This window comes from Eublepharis macularius, chromosome 5, assembly GCF_028583425.1.
Source record: "Eublepharis macularius isolate TG4126 chromosome 5, MPM_Emac_v1.0, whole genome shotgun sequence".
NCBI lineage: Eukaryota > Metazoa > Chordata > Lepidosauria > Squamata > Eublepharidae > Eublepharis > Eublepharis macularius.
Window position 1 is genome coordinate 43,271,804 of NC_072794.1, and position 16,677 is coordinate 43,288,480.

Consider the following 16,677-nt stretch of genomic DNA (forward strand, 5'->3'; position numbering starts at 1 on the left):
GTGGTATGGCTATTCTGACAGCAATAAGCCTCTTCTACCATTTGAAAAGTGTATGAGACATGACAGATGTTTAAAGAGCAATGAGTAATATATTCAGAGAGAGTAATCAGCAAAAAAGTGGGCTGAGAGCATTAGGAAAACGAACAGTGTGACTGTCTTGACCTGCATTGCATAAGAAAGCCCCTTATCATAGTTAACTATTAATTGGCATGAGGATATGCTATTGGAATGCTCATTTGCAAGAGGCTTTCACTCAAGGACTAACTGATTTGGTCTGAACAAATTCGCGAGTCTTCCTTGTGCATTTACTTGAGACTTTCCTTCTGCATTTACTTAGAAGCTCTTGTTTTCTGATGAGTTTAATCCTATTATCAAGACTCTATTTAGAAGAACATCATATTTTCTATCTCAGCTTCAACCAGTGCAAATCCTTACATTGGTGGAAAAGAACTTTAGGCCTCCATTAATGTGTATTTACATCAGTTTTCAGAGGGCTAACATGGACTAGAGAAAACAAGTGATGTACACACACCCATGTCCCAGAGGAACTTTAGTAAGTAAGCATTCCCAGAACTTCTTTGTCTTCCCCACCTCTTTCTGAAGCTTGTACATATATAGCATTTTTTCTTCACTGACTGCAATGTACAGTTACTTCAATCTAAGCCCACCAACCTCATGGATTCTCCATAACATGTACAGAGTCTCCATGTCAGCACTGTACATCAGCTCCATGTCAAAGGAGCTGAGGATGTTGTAAGTCATTAGTTCCATTTTCTACATTTATCAATCATATACAGCAGAAGCTCTGAGCTGGTGTTCTTCATTCTGGCTTGTTTGGTGTTTTCTGTTTCACAGTTTTTGCCCAGCACAGGCTTGCTAAAGAGGGGATACCAGCTTGGGAGGGAAGGAGTTCAGCTTTGGTAGCAGGGTGAACTCTTTGTCCAGGAATAAGACTTTGGCAATATTGCTGCATTTTGAGTCTAAGGTCCTGCTGTGGGAATTGCCTGGTTGCTGAGAATATGGTGGAATAAATATTGTAAGTTTTGAAAGTGCCTCTGGATTTCTCTTTTCTTTTGCTGTATATTGAATTCAGTTATGCTGTTGCTACATTTTCCAATATTCCATTTTAGAATTGTTTACTTGTATTTATTGTTTGCAGGGGCAGTCTTAACCAATGGGCAGAAGGAGCAGCTGCCCCAGGCCACCTACAGGGGGTGCCTAAATGCCCATGACTTTGCCCTCCCCCCACAACAGAGGGGCAGCTGGCTCTACATTGGCAACTTACACCCATCCCATCCAAGACTTGGGCAGCCAGCTTTTGGTGGTAGCAGAGGCTCCTGTCTGCTCTTATGGGGTGAGGGCTGCCCCTTGCTTGGATCTCACTGGTAGAGGGTAGGCCTGGCAGGAGCACCAGGGATTCTGGGGCCCCATCTGGGATGTTTGCATGGGGCCCCAGAATCACCAAGGCTATGCTTGATTGAATGAGGCTTTTGGGTTCACTTTTTATCATCCACTTCCTTTCAAATACATTTTCCAGCAAAGTGACTAACAATGCTGCCCTAAGCAGACTTGCACCCTTCTAAGCCCACTAACTTCAATGGACTTAGAAGGACTTAAGATTGCACTGTAATAAACTGACAGTAACAAAATCAGGGGTGAGACTCCAAAAGGCTAGACATGGTGCTTTGTGTCTCTTCCCCTCACAGTTATTTGTGTCCCCCTCATGCACTCCTAAAAGGTGGGGGGCCTCAGAAGTACAGGGCTACAGTGGACCAGAACCTGAACAGCTTTTGAGCCCACATGCAAAGCCCTTCAAGCATCTGTCTTTTTAGGATTGCGACTTACAGTTTTGTAACTCTTTTACTCCTGGGAAGAATATTGCAAAATAAAAATTTAATGATTAACAAGATCACAGGGTTTTTTTTTAAAGTCCTTACTGATATCAGTATTTCCAGCACAGCTCTACTCATTTTAGAAATGCATCTTGAACACACCTGTAATTTATTTCAGCCTTTCTAGTAAGACAAATATAATTTTACTTGTGACTTTTTTGTGTGACAGATGCTGAGGGGTTGAGACTTGCACTGCAATAATCTCTTCCAGATAACTGGTGGCTTTGTTAGAAGTGGCCCAGAAGATAAATGCATCTGGGCAGAGTCAAAAAGAGCTTCTTTAATATCAGCTCAACCTTGTTCCATGAGCTAAGCCGAAATGAATTATCATGGTTACCTGTAGCATGAGGAGGACACAGCAAGGCTGTTCCTATGATAACAGAAGCTTCCCTTTGACTTAGCCATATATCCATCTGCAATGTTCCACTCCTCTTTTCTTTCGTCCAGCCGTATTGTCAAATGAGTGTGTGACTTGCAAGCAGTGTTGGAGCATTCTCATAATAAATTGTCAGCTCTCTCCAATACATGTAATGAATTTGGTCAAAACCCAAATTCCATAGAGCGTCTTCTCAATTGCATAGAGTCCAAATATGGATTGTGTTGTTGCATATTTTGTACAAATTTGGGATTGTTTTGACCCAACAAGGGGCCGAACTAGATGTTCATCCCACAGAGCTGTAGTAACATTTTAAAATCCATAAGCACACAGATATCAGATTCTGGCCTGGTAATGGTTTTGTGGGAAATGGCTGCTCAAGGCAGCCCCCAAGATGTTGTTACAGCAGTGCTTTAATGAACCCATCAAAAAGTAGATATCATGATGCTGCAGCAATGTCACAAGACTCCCTCCTATTATTAGAACACTCAAAAATAAATCATAATAAAGAGCAAATTGCCAGAATCCTACCATGATTTTTGTTCTACTTCTTCACCTACAGGTTGATGACCAAATGAAGCTGCTTCAGAACTGCTGGAGCGAACTCTTAATTCTAGATCACATTTATCGGCAAGTGGTACATGGGAAAGAAGGCTCCATCCTTCTCGTCACTGGGCAACAAGTGAGTGTGTAACCATGGATGTTGATTTCATTATTAACCTTCTTTCAAAGCAGTAGGGATTTTAACAAGATCAGAAATACTCCCATATTCCACTGAAGGCACATTCTACTGAATCAAAATACAGATTACATTGCAAGATTTTTATTCCAGTATAAACTTTTGCGGACAAGAGTCCACTTCTTCAGATACTGCAGAGAACACCTGAGCCATAACTACCTGTTCCATTTGTCAGGGCACAGTGATCCCAGTCTCAGTGCAAATAAGATGAAAGGGTGATCAGACCTCCACCCAAATCCACTCTGACCTGGCAGGACTTTTTCCCAGGGATGAGGGTAGGAGACAGGGAGAAAGCCAGTCACGACGTCTTTGAATACAGAAGTAATATTTATTAAGCTCACACCAAGGAAATCCAAAAGCACCTCACTTTATTCCACTCATGCATATGCACGCAAACATGCTCAGATACATCTTCTCCAGGCTGGCTTTAGACACAGCTGATATAATTCAATATGGAGAATCCCAAGAGGTGGGATTCCTTTGCCTGGGTTTTACACTACGTTTCAGGCCATGTGTGGTTCATGCCCTCCTCCTTTCTAGGAATAAGGTAAGAACTTGCCAGATCCAGGTGGGTGGTGCCATTGCTTTGACAGAGAACAGTCTTCTGTTTGGAACAACTTCTCCTTTCCCTCTTATCAGAAGGTTGCAATGGGCTGTTTCTGGAGACTTGGCAGGGCATGATCCAGGGGCATCTCCAGTATCTTTGCCAGAGATTGTCAGCACAATAGCCAAGATACCATTGCAGAAGGGCTGAGGGGAGAGACTCAGTTATGCACACAATATCCCTTTGAGTTCCCTGGAAACTGGAAGAAAAGTATCTTCTGCTTTTGAAGCTTGTGTTTTTTGTAAACAATGGAACAGACTCTTATCCTTCCATGGCCACCCTGAGCCCATCTGTGGGGAGGGCGGGGTATAAATCGAATCAAATAAATAAAAAAAACACGATCACACCCAGACACACCCAGACATTTATTTATGCCTTCAGGCTAGCATTCCATAAAATAAAGATTTGTTAATAATAAGAAGCACATAAATTCAGTTATACCGGGTGCAAGCAAACATTGCCTATTGGTTAAAGAAAGCACTTTCCCCAAAGATGTCCCTAGGTCAGGATGAGAGGCATGTTCCGACATCATCATCACATTCAATTTATATACCATCTTTCAGGATGATGTAACACCCATTCAAAGTGGTTTACAAAGTATGTTATTATTAAGCCCACAACAAAACACCCTGTGAGGTGGGTGGGGCTGAGAGAGTTCCAGAGAACTGTGACTAGCCCAAGGTCACCCAGCTGGCTTCAAGTGGATGAGTGAAGAATCAAACTCAGTTCTCCAGATTAGAGTCCCGCACTCTTAACCACAACGCCAAACTGTGCTTCCCAAGCATGCATGAACTCAATTTGATTTGGGATGCTGGTACACAGAGGTTAGATCCCACCCACCCCCCCACTATTTTCCTGACCTGAAAATGGCCCTGAGAGACACAATTTGCCTTGTACATGTATTGACATTGCATTTTCACTGCGGACAAATAACACCCCCTTAGGTCAGGAACTTGGTGCTGCAGGAGATCCAAGCCCACCCTCTTCACACACCACAGTCTCAGTCCTGTTTAGCTTCCAAGATCAGATGAGATCTGATGAGATTGGGCTATGCCATGTCACCTTCCCATCCTCTATTATTACATTACAGCAGAAGTAAAATAATGTGGGCACTCTGTTCCTAGTCCATTGATAATAAAAGCCAATCTGAACATAAGCATTGTTAAATACTTACTTCTACCCTATTCTGAATGCCATATGGTAGACCAGAAGTGTGATTTGGGTAGCGTGACAGTCTAGCAAACAAACAAAAAAATCACTAAGTATTCACTTTCTTTTACTCCTTTCTTTCCTAGAGATTTTTGTCAAGTAACTCAGGAGTCAGATTGATTCATTAGTTTATAGTAATGAAATATTTATATACTGCTTTTCTGTATTTCTCATAGAGGTTATATGCTGCTTTGCTTTAAGAGCTGGCATAGTAGAATTGGATGTGGGCAGTATTAATAAAAGGGCCAGTCATTTATACCACCAAATGTTGCTGAATAAGCTTTCAAAATGTTGTACGGCTCCATGACTTGCAGCATATGGACCAGGACTTTGCATAATCGATTATCACTCTTCCAATATGGGCCTATGAACTGAATTCAGCATTCTGGGAAGACAGACTTGCAGACAGGTAGACAATGCCTGCACAAATCTTAGAAGTCAAACTGAGCTTCCAGTTGTCAGGAGCAGGGCTTTCAGTGCTATGAACTGTCTCTCTCTTACACACACACTCAGTTATCCCAACATACTGGTGTACACTATTCTTTTGCCTCTGGTTTAGTTTCACAACAACCCTGTGAGGTAGTTTAGGCTAAGAGAGAAAGGTCAAACAAATGGCTAATTGGGGACTTGAACCCTGGCTTCCACATGTACATTTGATGCAGGTGGCAGAACTCGGCTCGTTTTAAGAGAAGGGTTCATATAACCAAACTACATTACCAAGACATGCATTATTGTCTTGAGCACTCAGATCGTACTGCTAAGGGCCTGAGAAATGTGCCAAAATGAGCTAGCTGAAATATTTGAGTGTATAAGGCAAGAGGATGGGGAAGGCAGGGCAAATCAGAGAATCAGAAATCCCTTTAAAAGTCAAACATAATACTCATACAGAACACAATTTGCTGAGAAGTTCTCTGACATAAGTCCAGCAAAAATGAGTATGACATGCATATGACCACCATGGTAGCTTTTCAAAGCTCAGGATAAATTCAGTAGGGGTTGGTGGAGTTCCCCGGTGCATTGTTCCCATGTTTATTTATAATTTCCAAGAGCCCCTGCAAAATAAATGAGAGCAACAAGGCAAATTAAATGAAAACCTTACCCTTTGAAAATTTATTTAGGCTCTAATGGGAAAGAATGTCCAGTGTCATGAGAAGGCAGCATGTATTTTGTACATTTTATTTCTGATTCAAAGTGAAATCAAATGATGGTCTACTGCCATTTAAGTAGCTGAAACTTAAACTGCCTAGATGTATATACATACTAGGAAACAGTTGCTTGTTTGGACTGTGGAACTCTGTTATGCAGTTGCTGTATAGAATTTGCATAGGGAGCCTTCTTCCTAATCTAAACCATGTAAGTTATTCCTTTGTACTTACAAGGCGTAGTGCGCTGTGCACTAGGCAAAAAGTTCTGTATTATGTGTGAGGAAGGTAAATCAGCCCTTTGAGCAAAGCTCTGTTATTCGTGGCCACAATCCAGCCAAAGTGAAACAGTTTTAAATCCCATTGATCCAAGGAAATGCTACATTGCACTCCCTGGAAATATGTAATACGTGGGACAAATGATGAGAGCTATTCCATGAGGCCACAAGCCAAATCATTTCTGAACTACACAAACCTCTAAATAAATTAATATAGGTTGCAAAGACAAAGCAGACCATTTAATCATAGTTGGACAATGAGGCCATGGGTTTAAGCACACTGACTACAAATGGCTGGATGGGTTTGGAAATCTTATTTCATTTTTAAACATGCAGCAATACAGTCTCCGATTCAATCAAAATTATATCTAGTTCATCTTTAGGCTTGCCTTGCCGGCTGCCTCCAGCCCTACCCTTATGTTAGTTTCTGATAGTGTCTGTCACTGCAAAGTTGGTGGATGTACCCTTGGAATGCTCCACAGACTTTTCCCCATCATAATGGAAAGTTGAGTAATTGAAAGTATGACATTCACAGTTAGAGTTCTAGGAAACAACCTATTTAGTACTTTTACAGTGCAATTCTGAGCATAGTTACTCCAGTCTAAGCCCACTGAAATCTATGGGCCTAGACTGGAGTAACTCTGTTGCACTGTTAGTATAATATGTACTGTCTGGATGCAAAGGTGTACATTTTCTTGCTTTGTAAAGGTTGCTTGCTTTGTAAAGGCACCCACATTAGTGCCATTTTCCTGCTCTCAGCCCCTTGCAGCCTCCATTTTCCCCACCATGTCATCAGAGAATTATTTCAGGGCTTTAAAACAATTGTTATGGGGCCCCTCCTGCAAGAGGAGGCAACCTCCCAGCATTCTACTGTGGTGCCATCAGTTGTTGAGGGCTACCCTAGCCTTAGATACGGAGCAACAAGGCTGGGTTCCATCACCCTTAGGGCTCCCCCTGTCTCCAGGACGGTGGATCTTGAGTATCAGAACTAACCCTACCTATCTCTTCCTCAGCTAGGCACAGAAGCCTCTTAACTCCTGCCCACATCATGCCATCCCCAACCCCACTCTCCATGACCCCACACCAAAGGTGCATCCCAGCACCTGGGCTAAAGGTTGTAGCACTGCCCTTCCCAGCCTTTGACCCCACCCTCTTCCTGAAGTCCCAGACAGCTCCTGCCCTGCCTGCACCTTTATTCTTGGGGCCAGCTTGGGGCCAGCTCTGTACCCCTGCTGGAATGGTGCTCAAAACCTGGAATGGGGCCAGTGGCTCATTGGAGGCCTCCACCATTGCCTCTGGTTGCATGCCATCCAATGACATCATCAGGCAGAACTCTGCTGGCTCCCACTGTGGCTGGCATGGCCGAAGCTCAGCTCTGCTGCCCAAGGCTGTCTGTCCTCAGTGACTGCCTCCTGGGGGTCCATAAGACTTCTTCAACCTTCCAGCTGGGCAAGTAGGGGAATATGTGGGTCCTTTGAATGGTTGCTGCCAGAGGCTCCTGATGGGCAGGAATGCTGGCTTCCCTTGCTGCATGCTATGTCCAGGCCAGCTGCCACTATCGGCTCCAGACACAAGTGTTACATTGCTATAGCAACTAACAATTTTAAAGCCCTCCAAATATCTTCCAGTTAGGGTTGCCAGGTCCCCTAACACACCTGGCAGGAGGCTGGGGCCCCTGGTGTTCACCTGTCTTGTGGCCCCAGCATGCTTTGCTCTCATGCATGCAAAGCACCCCCACCCCATGATGATGTCACTTCTGGTGACAGCACTTCCATGTGACATCACTGTGCTGGTGCAGGAGCATGCACGCACTTTGTAATTTAGCCCATTTGGGTAGACCAGGATCACTTGAATTTTAAAAATGGAAGTTGTAAACATGTTTCTTGAAAGTTTCTCAAATCATTATGATCTTTCAGTAGTTGTTTTATACTGATTTTTCCATTCCTTATCTCCTCACTACCACTAAATCCCACCCATTAATAATAACTGAACACATGAAGCCGCCTTAAACTGAATCAGACCATCAATACGGCAAGGTCAGTCTTGTGCACTCGGACTGGCAGCAGCTCTCCATGGTCTCTGGCAGAGGCCTTTCACAGCACCTTCCATCTGATCTTTCTACCTGGAGATGCTGGGAATTGAACCTGGTACTTCTGTATACCAAGCAACTGAGCCATGGTGGTAGAAAGTGCCCTCAAGTCATAGCTGGCTTATAGCAACCCCCCCTCCCCTGGTGGGTTTTTCATGGCAAGAGACTAACAGAGGTGGTTTGCCATTGACTGCCTTTGCAACCTTGGTCTTCGTTGGAGTTCTCCCATCCAATTACTAGCCAAGGCTGACCCTGCTTAACTTCTGAGATCTAACAAGATGAGGCTCACCTGGGCTATCCAGGTCAGGGCACCCCTGAGCCAGGGCCCCTCCCTAATAACAACAGCAGCAACAACAATAGCTATTTTAAAATCAAATAAAGTAGCATGGGCACATTTACATGAATAAATAAATTTTTCTTCACCTCAAAATTGTTAAAGAAAACAACCAACAATGGATGGTGCTTTTTAAAATGAACATAGCACCAACAGCTTTTTTTTCCTGCGTACGGTGATCAGTTTTCACAGAGATTATTGTGCACCCTTTCTTTTTTTAAAAAAAGGTTGATTTTTTTCAATGTTCAATGAACAATGATGCACATACACCATATATACCACCTTGTAAATATTAAAAGCCCAGAATACCCAAGGAAAGGGGATCAGCAGGCACAATGCCACTTATCCCCATGTATGTGTTCATTATATATACATGTAATATCTGAACAGGGCCTCTATAGAAAAAGGAACAAGCACAGGAAATTGTGTCTCAGTTTTTCTTTTCATAATGCACTGATGGTTAATAAATGTATAAGATGTTTTATAACACTTTGAAGAGTTATCTGTTTTACTATTTGCATATTAGAACTAATTAGCAACCTCCATAACACCATCCGGAGGGAAAGGTCTGCCGGCAACTTAATTCATTATCTTCTATTATTGGCATATCATGTTAAAATGACAGGCATTGTCATCATAATTTTAATTAATTTAATGAAAACTGGTTTCACTATGCCTGCTGCCTCTGTCTAGGATGAACCCATTTCCATTCCTAATGGCTGAAAGATCTATGCTTTTTCCAAAAGTATGTTTATACAGTACCGTAAATAAATTACCATTTGCAATAATTGAATTTTCTGCTTAAGATGCTCATAGTTATTTGTACAAGTTTGTGTTTGTGGTGTACTAAATTAGTGTTACTGACTCATCATTTTAACAAGAATTTACCAAGAACTAGAATGAGGAAGGCTGCCTAAAGACCTACTGTTAATTTACCATTGCTTTTTTAGAACACCTACAATCAGACCCTGCAAATTTCCTGCTACTGTAATGCCACAAGTTGTGGTATTGCACTACTTTCATGATCTAATTAAGGCTGAAATAGGCACCCATTAAAATACAGGAATATCCACTTTGATTAGCAGTGCACAAATCTGCACCAGCAACAAAAATGCTTAAACCACTAATTAATGGCATGGATCATTAACCATTCACAAATGAAAATAAATACTCTTCAGTCGCTACTGCATGAAAATACATATTCAGGTACCTAATGAGTGGACATCAGTTTTGTAAACATTGCTACACGATGTTATTACTGGAGCTGCTCAAACACCCACCCATTCAGCTCACGTTCTGTTCATTGGTTGCAAGCAGGGAGCCGGGGTTTTGTCAAGCAGTAGGCTTTCCGTCAGCAGCTCCAGCCTGTTTAGTGTTTTTTTTCAAAGTATTCAAATTGCATAGAATGGTGTAATTGGCTGTATTTCATGCATGTCCGACCCACATACAGCTCAGTGGACCCACATACAGCTCCCCACTGAGATTATCATCAATATCCACTGCTCAGTATCCATTTATTTAAAGAGTGAGCAAATCAATCAGTCAGTCAGTGATTAGAAAAGCTGTGTTTTCTTTTAAATCCGTGTTATTGGATCATTTAAATCCATGTTATTGAGACTATTTGGTGCATATGCATTTCCATACAGCATTATGGAAGCTGGAGTTCCTCTAGGGATGCTTGAACACCGGCCAGTTCTGCTCATGTTCCGCTTGCCAGTTGCAAACAAAGATCCAGTTTTTCAACAGACTGTTCATCAGCCCATTCATGACTTCTCAGCAGGTTGCTTCATTTTCTTTCTTCCAATATACTGCAGTAAGCTTTCATGCATGCATGTTCTCACAAAGCCCAAATGAGTTCTACACCCTCTTTGCTGCACAGTTGCTGTGCTCAGCAAGCAATTCTTTAAAGAAACAGTAAAGTTGGACAGAAATCATATAAATCAGTTATAAATAAGTGCTGTATGTTAATACCTATAATTCAATATTCAACTAAGCAGCCCTTAGCGCTATTAATACCTGTTGATCTGCTGGATCAGCAGCAGTTGTACACATGTGCAGTTTGGGGGAAAATAGACAGAAACCTGCTTGGCAGGCATTGTTCAATGCTGAACCAAAAAGAGCCAGTGATCATGTCTGATCATCATCACAGCTGAACACATGAAGTTCGACCGTCAAACATATTCACTGCAAAATTTGCAGCATCCCTTGTTAGTTCCTATTTGCATTATTTAATACATTTTAATTACCTAACCCGGTCGTCTATCATCCCAGGACAGAACTGATTTCCCCTACTGTACAGATGCAGAGAAAGAAATGACACTCCACTCCCACAGCTACTGCACAACTGCAAAACTGCTCAGTGTTTCTTCAAGCCAGAAGGCAGGCAAGCCAGGCAATTCAAGACTTCACTCCCAATTGGTTGTTGAAAATGAGATGTTCAGCTGCCAAACATGTTTGCTGCAAACTTCATGGCATCTCAAAGTATGACTTTTCCCATTGCTCAGGGTGAAACTTGGTTTGACAACATCCTCATACCAGTCACAAAGACGCTGCTGCCATTTTAAAATGCCATGAGGGCCCAGTCCTACAGTACAGCGGACTGAGGTGCTCTTGCCCCCCTCTAGGCCTTATCAAGTGCAGAAATGGCCATACGCACACACACACACACAGAGCTGTTTCAACATTTGAAAAGGCATGGGGGGAGTGACGTGCTGTGGGTTCAAGGTTGGGCCTTCGCGGCATTTTAAAATGGTAGTAGCATCTAGTGGTGTCCGCGAGGATGTTATCAATACCTAGTTTGGTCCTCAGATGAACCAGTGCAATAAACTAGTCAATTTCTACTTCCAATATAACCTTTTCAGCCAGACCTTGGATGAAATGGGGGGGGGGCTTACAGTGCTTTGGAATTACGATCTTAGCAACCACTAAGGGATTGATAATTAAAGCCATATCTTGAATATGTTCCCAATCATTCAGTACAACCATAGGTTCAGCTGTTATTTCAAGAATGATGTTAAGAATCCTTTTTCATTACTTCATAATTGCTGGGCATAACCACCACATGTGCAGAAAATCTGCATCAAACAGATGTCATTTTTAATTGGACCATTTTATAGTCTCATAAATACCATTTAACTTTCATGGTGTTAGATGACATCTATAAAGTTCTTTGTACTGTGATTCATAGCAAATTTGAAGTTACTGATTTATACACAGACTTCTACGTTTCTTATCCAAGTTGAACTTGCCTTCCTCAGTTAATGCCTAGAGCTTCCCCCAATTTCCTGCTAAATTTCAGAAATTGACATTTCCATGATCTTGAAAGGAGCACAAAGGGAGTAGGGCAGTGTAATAATGGAATTGTTCTGAGAATTCTTCAGCCTCAAAAGACGGGAGATATTTCAGTACAAACATAAACACCAGCTAAACTCCATTTGTGTGCAGAAGTATGCTCCTACATATATATGGGCCCTAGCTGGGTCAGAGTGCTGTTTTACATCCCTAAATCGATCAAAAATCCCCAGCCCAATCTACTATTTATAGTTGATGCATATAAAACCCACATTGAAATTCTGAATGAGTAGTTTAGATGCTGTTTGGAATCTCTAAATAAAGCTGCAACCATTTAGGTTTGGATCAGGATACAAGAGTTTGTTGTTGGTGATAGGTCATAACTCAGGATGGGTTGCAAGGGCTGCAGGGGGATTTTTCATGGGACGAGGAAGCTTGCTGCCTCGACACTCTTAGCAAGGCATAGGTTGCTGAATATGAGATAGAACGGCCTGATGTTTGAACCACATTAGTTACAGAGTTGTCACTAGAAAAGACAACAATTAAGAGCATCACAGATAGTTGACCACTACGAACATACTTAATCTATTTTGTCACATTATCATCTCTTGTCTCGTTATCAAAACATAGCAAAAACCTGAAAAATCTGTGTAAGACAAAAGTCAGGCAAAGGAAAAAAAGAACTTGAACCACGAGGAGCTATGAAGAACTCTATCACACCACTCTCAGAGTGGGGAAGATTACTGTCCTCATCCTGAGTTCAGAAGTTCAAAGTGCGGCTTTGTGAGATCATATAGACGTCATTACATGTGGGATCATATAAACAGCATTTTATGAACAGGTGCACATAGTCACATAGAGATCTTAAAAATCTAAATAATATTATTTTGTATTTGGATCTCAGCATCCACAGTAAGCATACATATTTTTTCTTATGATTTTAAGCCATACTTTACTAAATATAAGTTCAAAATGCTGCCTTTTCCCACCAGCAAGTAGCACAGAGGCTAAGCAGAAAAGATAATATTCACTTTAATAAGAGAACACTTTTTTTCCCCTGGAAGAGACATTAACCGGGCCTTTTTCATGCACAGTTGAGTTTATATAAACTGATTGACACCTTTGGGGGTCGTCTTTCCACTGACTCATAATTTTGCTCACTCGTGAAAAAGGTTTTCTCGGTGCTCAGTATTCTCTAGTTAAAGCTGAAAATTCAACTCATCATATTTACACAATAAAAAAAATCCATTCTGCCTTGTTTTTAATTGCAAATCTGACTCAAGGGACCAATTCTCCTGCTTAGGAGGCATCCCTGTGCCTTCTACTAGGGAACCAAGTGCAGTCAATTATGGTAATGAAATGTCAATAAATATAAAAATTTAATACAGTCGGCTCTGGGTGAGTGGCAGATGAAGACTTGCCTCCCAGACAAATTTGCTGGCTCTGCAAATATTAAATGCATCTGAAAGAGGAGCTAGTTGCCTAAGAGCCCTCAGTAGTGGAGGGTGGGAGAGTCTATCTGCTGGGGTTTCCCATTATGTTATCATTGCCGTTGAAGAGACTGGGATATTCATGAGATTTATCTGAACATCTTAACTTATTCTTACGAAGTGAGGGTTATGGGTTTTTTTTTTCTTTCCCTTGCATCAACTGCAATTGGTTATCTCAGCAAGAGGTTTTTGCACTCTCCTCCCTTCACATTTTCCCAGCAAATCACAGAGAAGAAATTCAGCTGTGAATGAGATGGCTTCGGCATGATCATACTTTCCCGTAACAATAAGCTAGCAACCATTCAGAGAGGGCTGTAAAATTGCAGGTTCCTAAAAGATTGTTTGCTTAAGTTACAAACACAGTCTTGTGTCTTTATTTATTGAAAAGGTGATTCCATAAGAGATCATTTGGAAGCAGAAGACATCCTGCAAGGCTACGTGTGTTGCCCTGCAAGCTGAATTCCCTGCCACACAGTGAAATTCTATGCAGAGTTACCCCAGGTTAAGCCTGTTGGTTACAATGGACTTTGATTGAAGTAACTTTATACAGGATTCCACAGCTAGTTTCCTAAATTCCAAAAGAAAGACTATATCTATACCACAAGGTCTCCTGTTCAGGACACATTTAGTTCAACTCGATTAAAGTTCTGCCTGGAACATGGCAATTTAATGTTTATGCTTTATATTTTTTTAAAGGTTTGCTATGTTAAACAAAATTAGCACTAAAAATTGTTATGGAAGATGACATAGTTATAACGAAAGCTTAGATTGGTGGCTTAATATTTCTCTTTTTTTGGTGCTTTAAATATTGTTACAATATTTTAGGTAATGCAGAATGTTTGATAAACTGCACTAGAAAGATAGAACCCACCAATAAATAGCAGATGTAGTATAGTGGATAAGTGTCTTTTCACACATTGCCTTTTTAGGTCTATATATTTTTAAGTGTGTAGATTTAAAATGGAAAGGGTGAATATGAAAAGGGAATGCTCATTAAAGAGCCAGAATTGGCTGCAGCTCAGTGTTTTCTTGGTGATAAAAATGAGTTTATTTGATGCATAATGAAAGAAGGACTCCCCAACAGCTGTCATTCAGGAAGCTCATGGTTCATTCCTCATTTCATGGAAGACAAACTGAAGCTAAATCCAGACAAGATGCTGCTAGTTGGAAAAGCTTATACTTTGGTGGGATTAAGCTCACTTTTTTTGGATGGAGTAGAGCTGGCATTTGCAGAGCAAGTTAAGAGCTTGGGAGTACTCATGGACCCAACCTTAGTGTTTGGCTGGTGCAGCGCTCAAGAATGCTTTCCATCGGCTGCATCTGGTTCATCAACATTCTCCTTTCTCTGACTCAGCCACCCTAAGCACACAAACCCAAGCATTTTCAGACTACTGTAATGTCTTGTATGTGAAGCTGCCCTCAAAACCTGCAATTGGTTCAGAATGCAACAACCTGACTATTGTCAGAGGCTAGTCAACAGGAACATACCTTGCTTATCCTAAAACCACTGCTTTGGTTGCCAGTTTGTCTGCAAGTTTAATGCAAGATTCTAGTTATGATCTTTAAAGCCCTTCAGTGCCTAATACCCACATACCAGAAAGACTATCTCTTTCCCTATATCCCTATGTAGCAGTTATGGTCTTCCAGCTATCACCTTCTGATTGCCCACTGATTGTCGGCACTCGGCATCCATCAGTGCCCATTCCTTTTCAATAGTGGTTCCCTCTTTGTGGAACAGGCTCCCTGAGGTAATGAGGAGGGTGTTCTCCTTAGAAATTTTTAGGAGGTTCTGTAAGTCTTTTTATCTGCTAGGGCTTTTAGTGGGGCTTGAGATGCAGGCATTTTCTTGAGGAGGAACTAAAGAGGTCTTATCATATTATGTATGGTTTTAATTTACAATTGTAAGACATCTGAGCTACAAGGGAAGGGCAGGGTGTAAATATTTAAATACATAAATAAGTCTAGATAGTCATGGGACCAAAATATCTATGAAGGAGGCATCTACATGTATTTATTGGCATGTCCAGCTAATTACATGGAGGAGCGTCGATGGAGTATATTTTTTACAGATAACAGAGCATGCAGGAAATGAGAAGTAAAACCTTGCTCCTCTTTGTCCTTATCTTACTGTACTCAACTGTTCAAAGCATTTTTCTATCAAGGCAAGTTCATTTCTGAACTTCTGAGGAAAAAAGCATTTGATGTAATGGTATATGGTAAGGTAAAGTGGCAGAGAGGAAAAGTTTCAGCTTCTTTCATGTGCGTGTTCTATTATTTTCCCAATAAAAATAGACATACCCAATCCCTACCTGCTGCATGAAGGGGTAGCTGCTTGAATGAATAAATGAATGTGTGAATTGGTAGCCACTTGAATAAATATATATGGATTCCCTTATCACAAGCAGCTGTTCTCTCAGCCCGCCATCCTCACATGCAATATGGAGCTAATAATAATACTTTCCCTGTCTTGTGTGAGCTGGGCACTCTGTGTGATTGCTTGATTGATGCTTTCCAGGCTTTTGTCTGGGAAAAGAGGTGGAACTCTCAGCAAGTGGCAAGCCACTTCGGGATTTGGGTATTTAAATGCTTCGGTATGCTCCTTAATGATTCGGGAATCTTTATGGAGCACACCGAAGCTCAAAGCAGCACTTTTCTTGCGATTTGCAAACAGCAACAAAAGTGCTGCTTTCAAAAGCCAGTTGCTCGTCAGCTGATGGGAGGGAAATCCCCCTCCTGTCAGTAGAAAAAAACTGCCAACTTTGAAAGCAGCAACACTTTTCTTGCAAGAAAAGTACCGCTGCTTTCAAATTCCCCACTGCTTTTTTCAGCTGAAGGGAGGAGGAGGGGGTTCCTCCTACCTCTCCCCTCTGCTGAAAAAGCTGCTGGCATTTTAAAACAACTTTTTTCAAATGATGGAAGGGTAATTCCCCTCCTGTCAGTGGAAAAAAACTTCTGGCTTTGAAAGCAGCAACATTTCGGCTGATCAGGGGGGGGCAGGGCCAGAATGCCATTCCACAGTGTTCTGGCTGAAAAAAAGCCCCGATGCTTTCTCCTAAAAAACAAGATTAAAGTCCAGTAGCACCTTAAATACCAACAAGATTTCCAGAGTATATGCTTTCGAGAGTCAAAGCTCTCGTTTTCTGTTGAAAATCTTGTTGGTCTCTAAGGTGCTACTCAACTTTAATGTTGCTGTTAAACTGCAGACCAACACAGCTATCCACCTGAAACTTCTT

The 16,677-nt window shown here is 41.6% G+C and overlaps 1 protein-coding gene across 5 annotated transcripts in view; it reads left to right on the top strand.

Moving 5' to 3' along the window:
• Nucleotides 1-16,677, top strand: part of NR5A2 (nuclear receptor subfamily 5 group A member 2) — a 153,922-nt gene that overhangs the window by 81,012 nt on the left and 56,233 nt on the right. For all 5 annotated transcript variants that reach the window (XM_054980036.1, XM_054980040.1, XM_054980038.1 and 2 more), the window contains exon 5: nucleotides 2,831-2,950. In XM_054980036.1, the coding sequence (XP_054836011.1) occupies nucleotides 2,831-2,950 (120 nt within the window). The remainder of the gene's footprint in view (nucleotides 1-2,830; nucleotides 2,951-16,677) is intronic.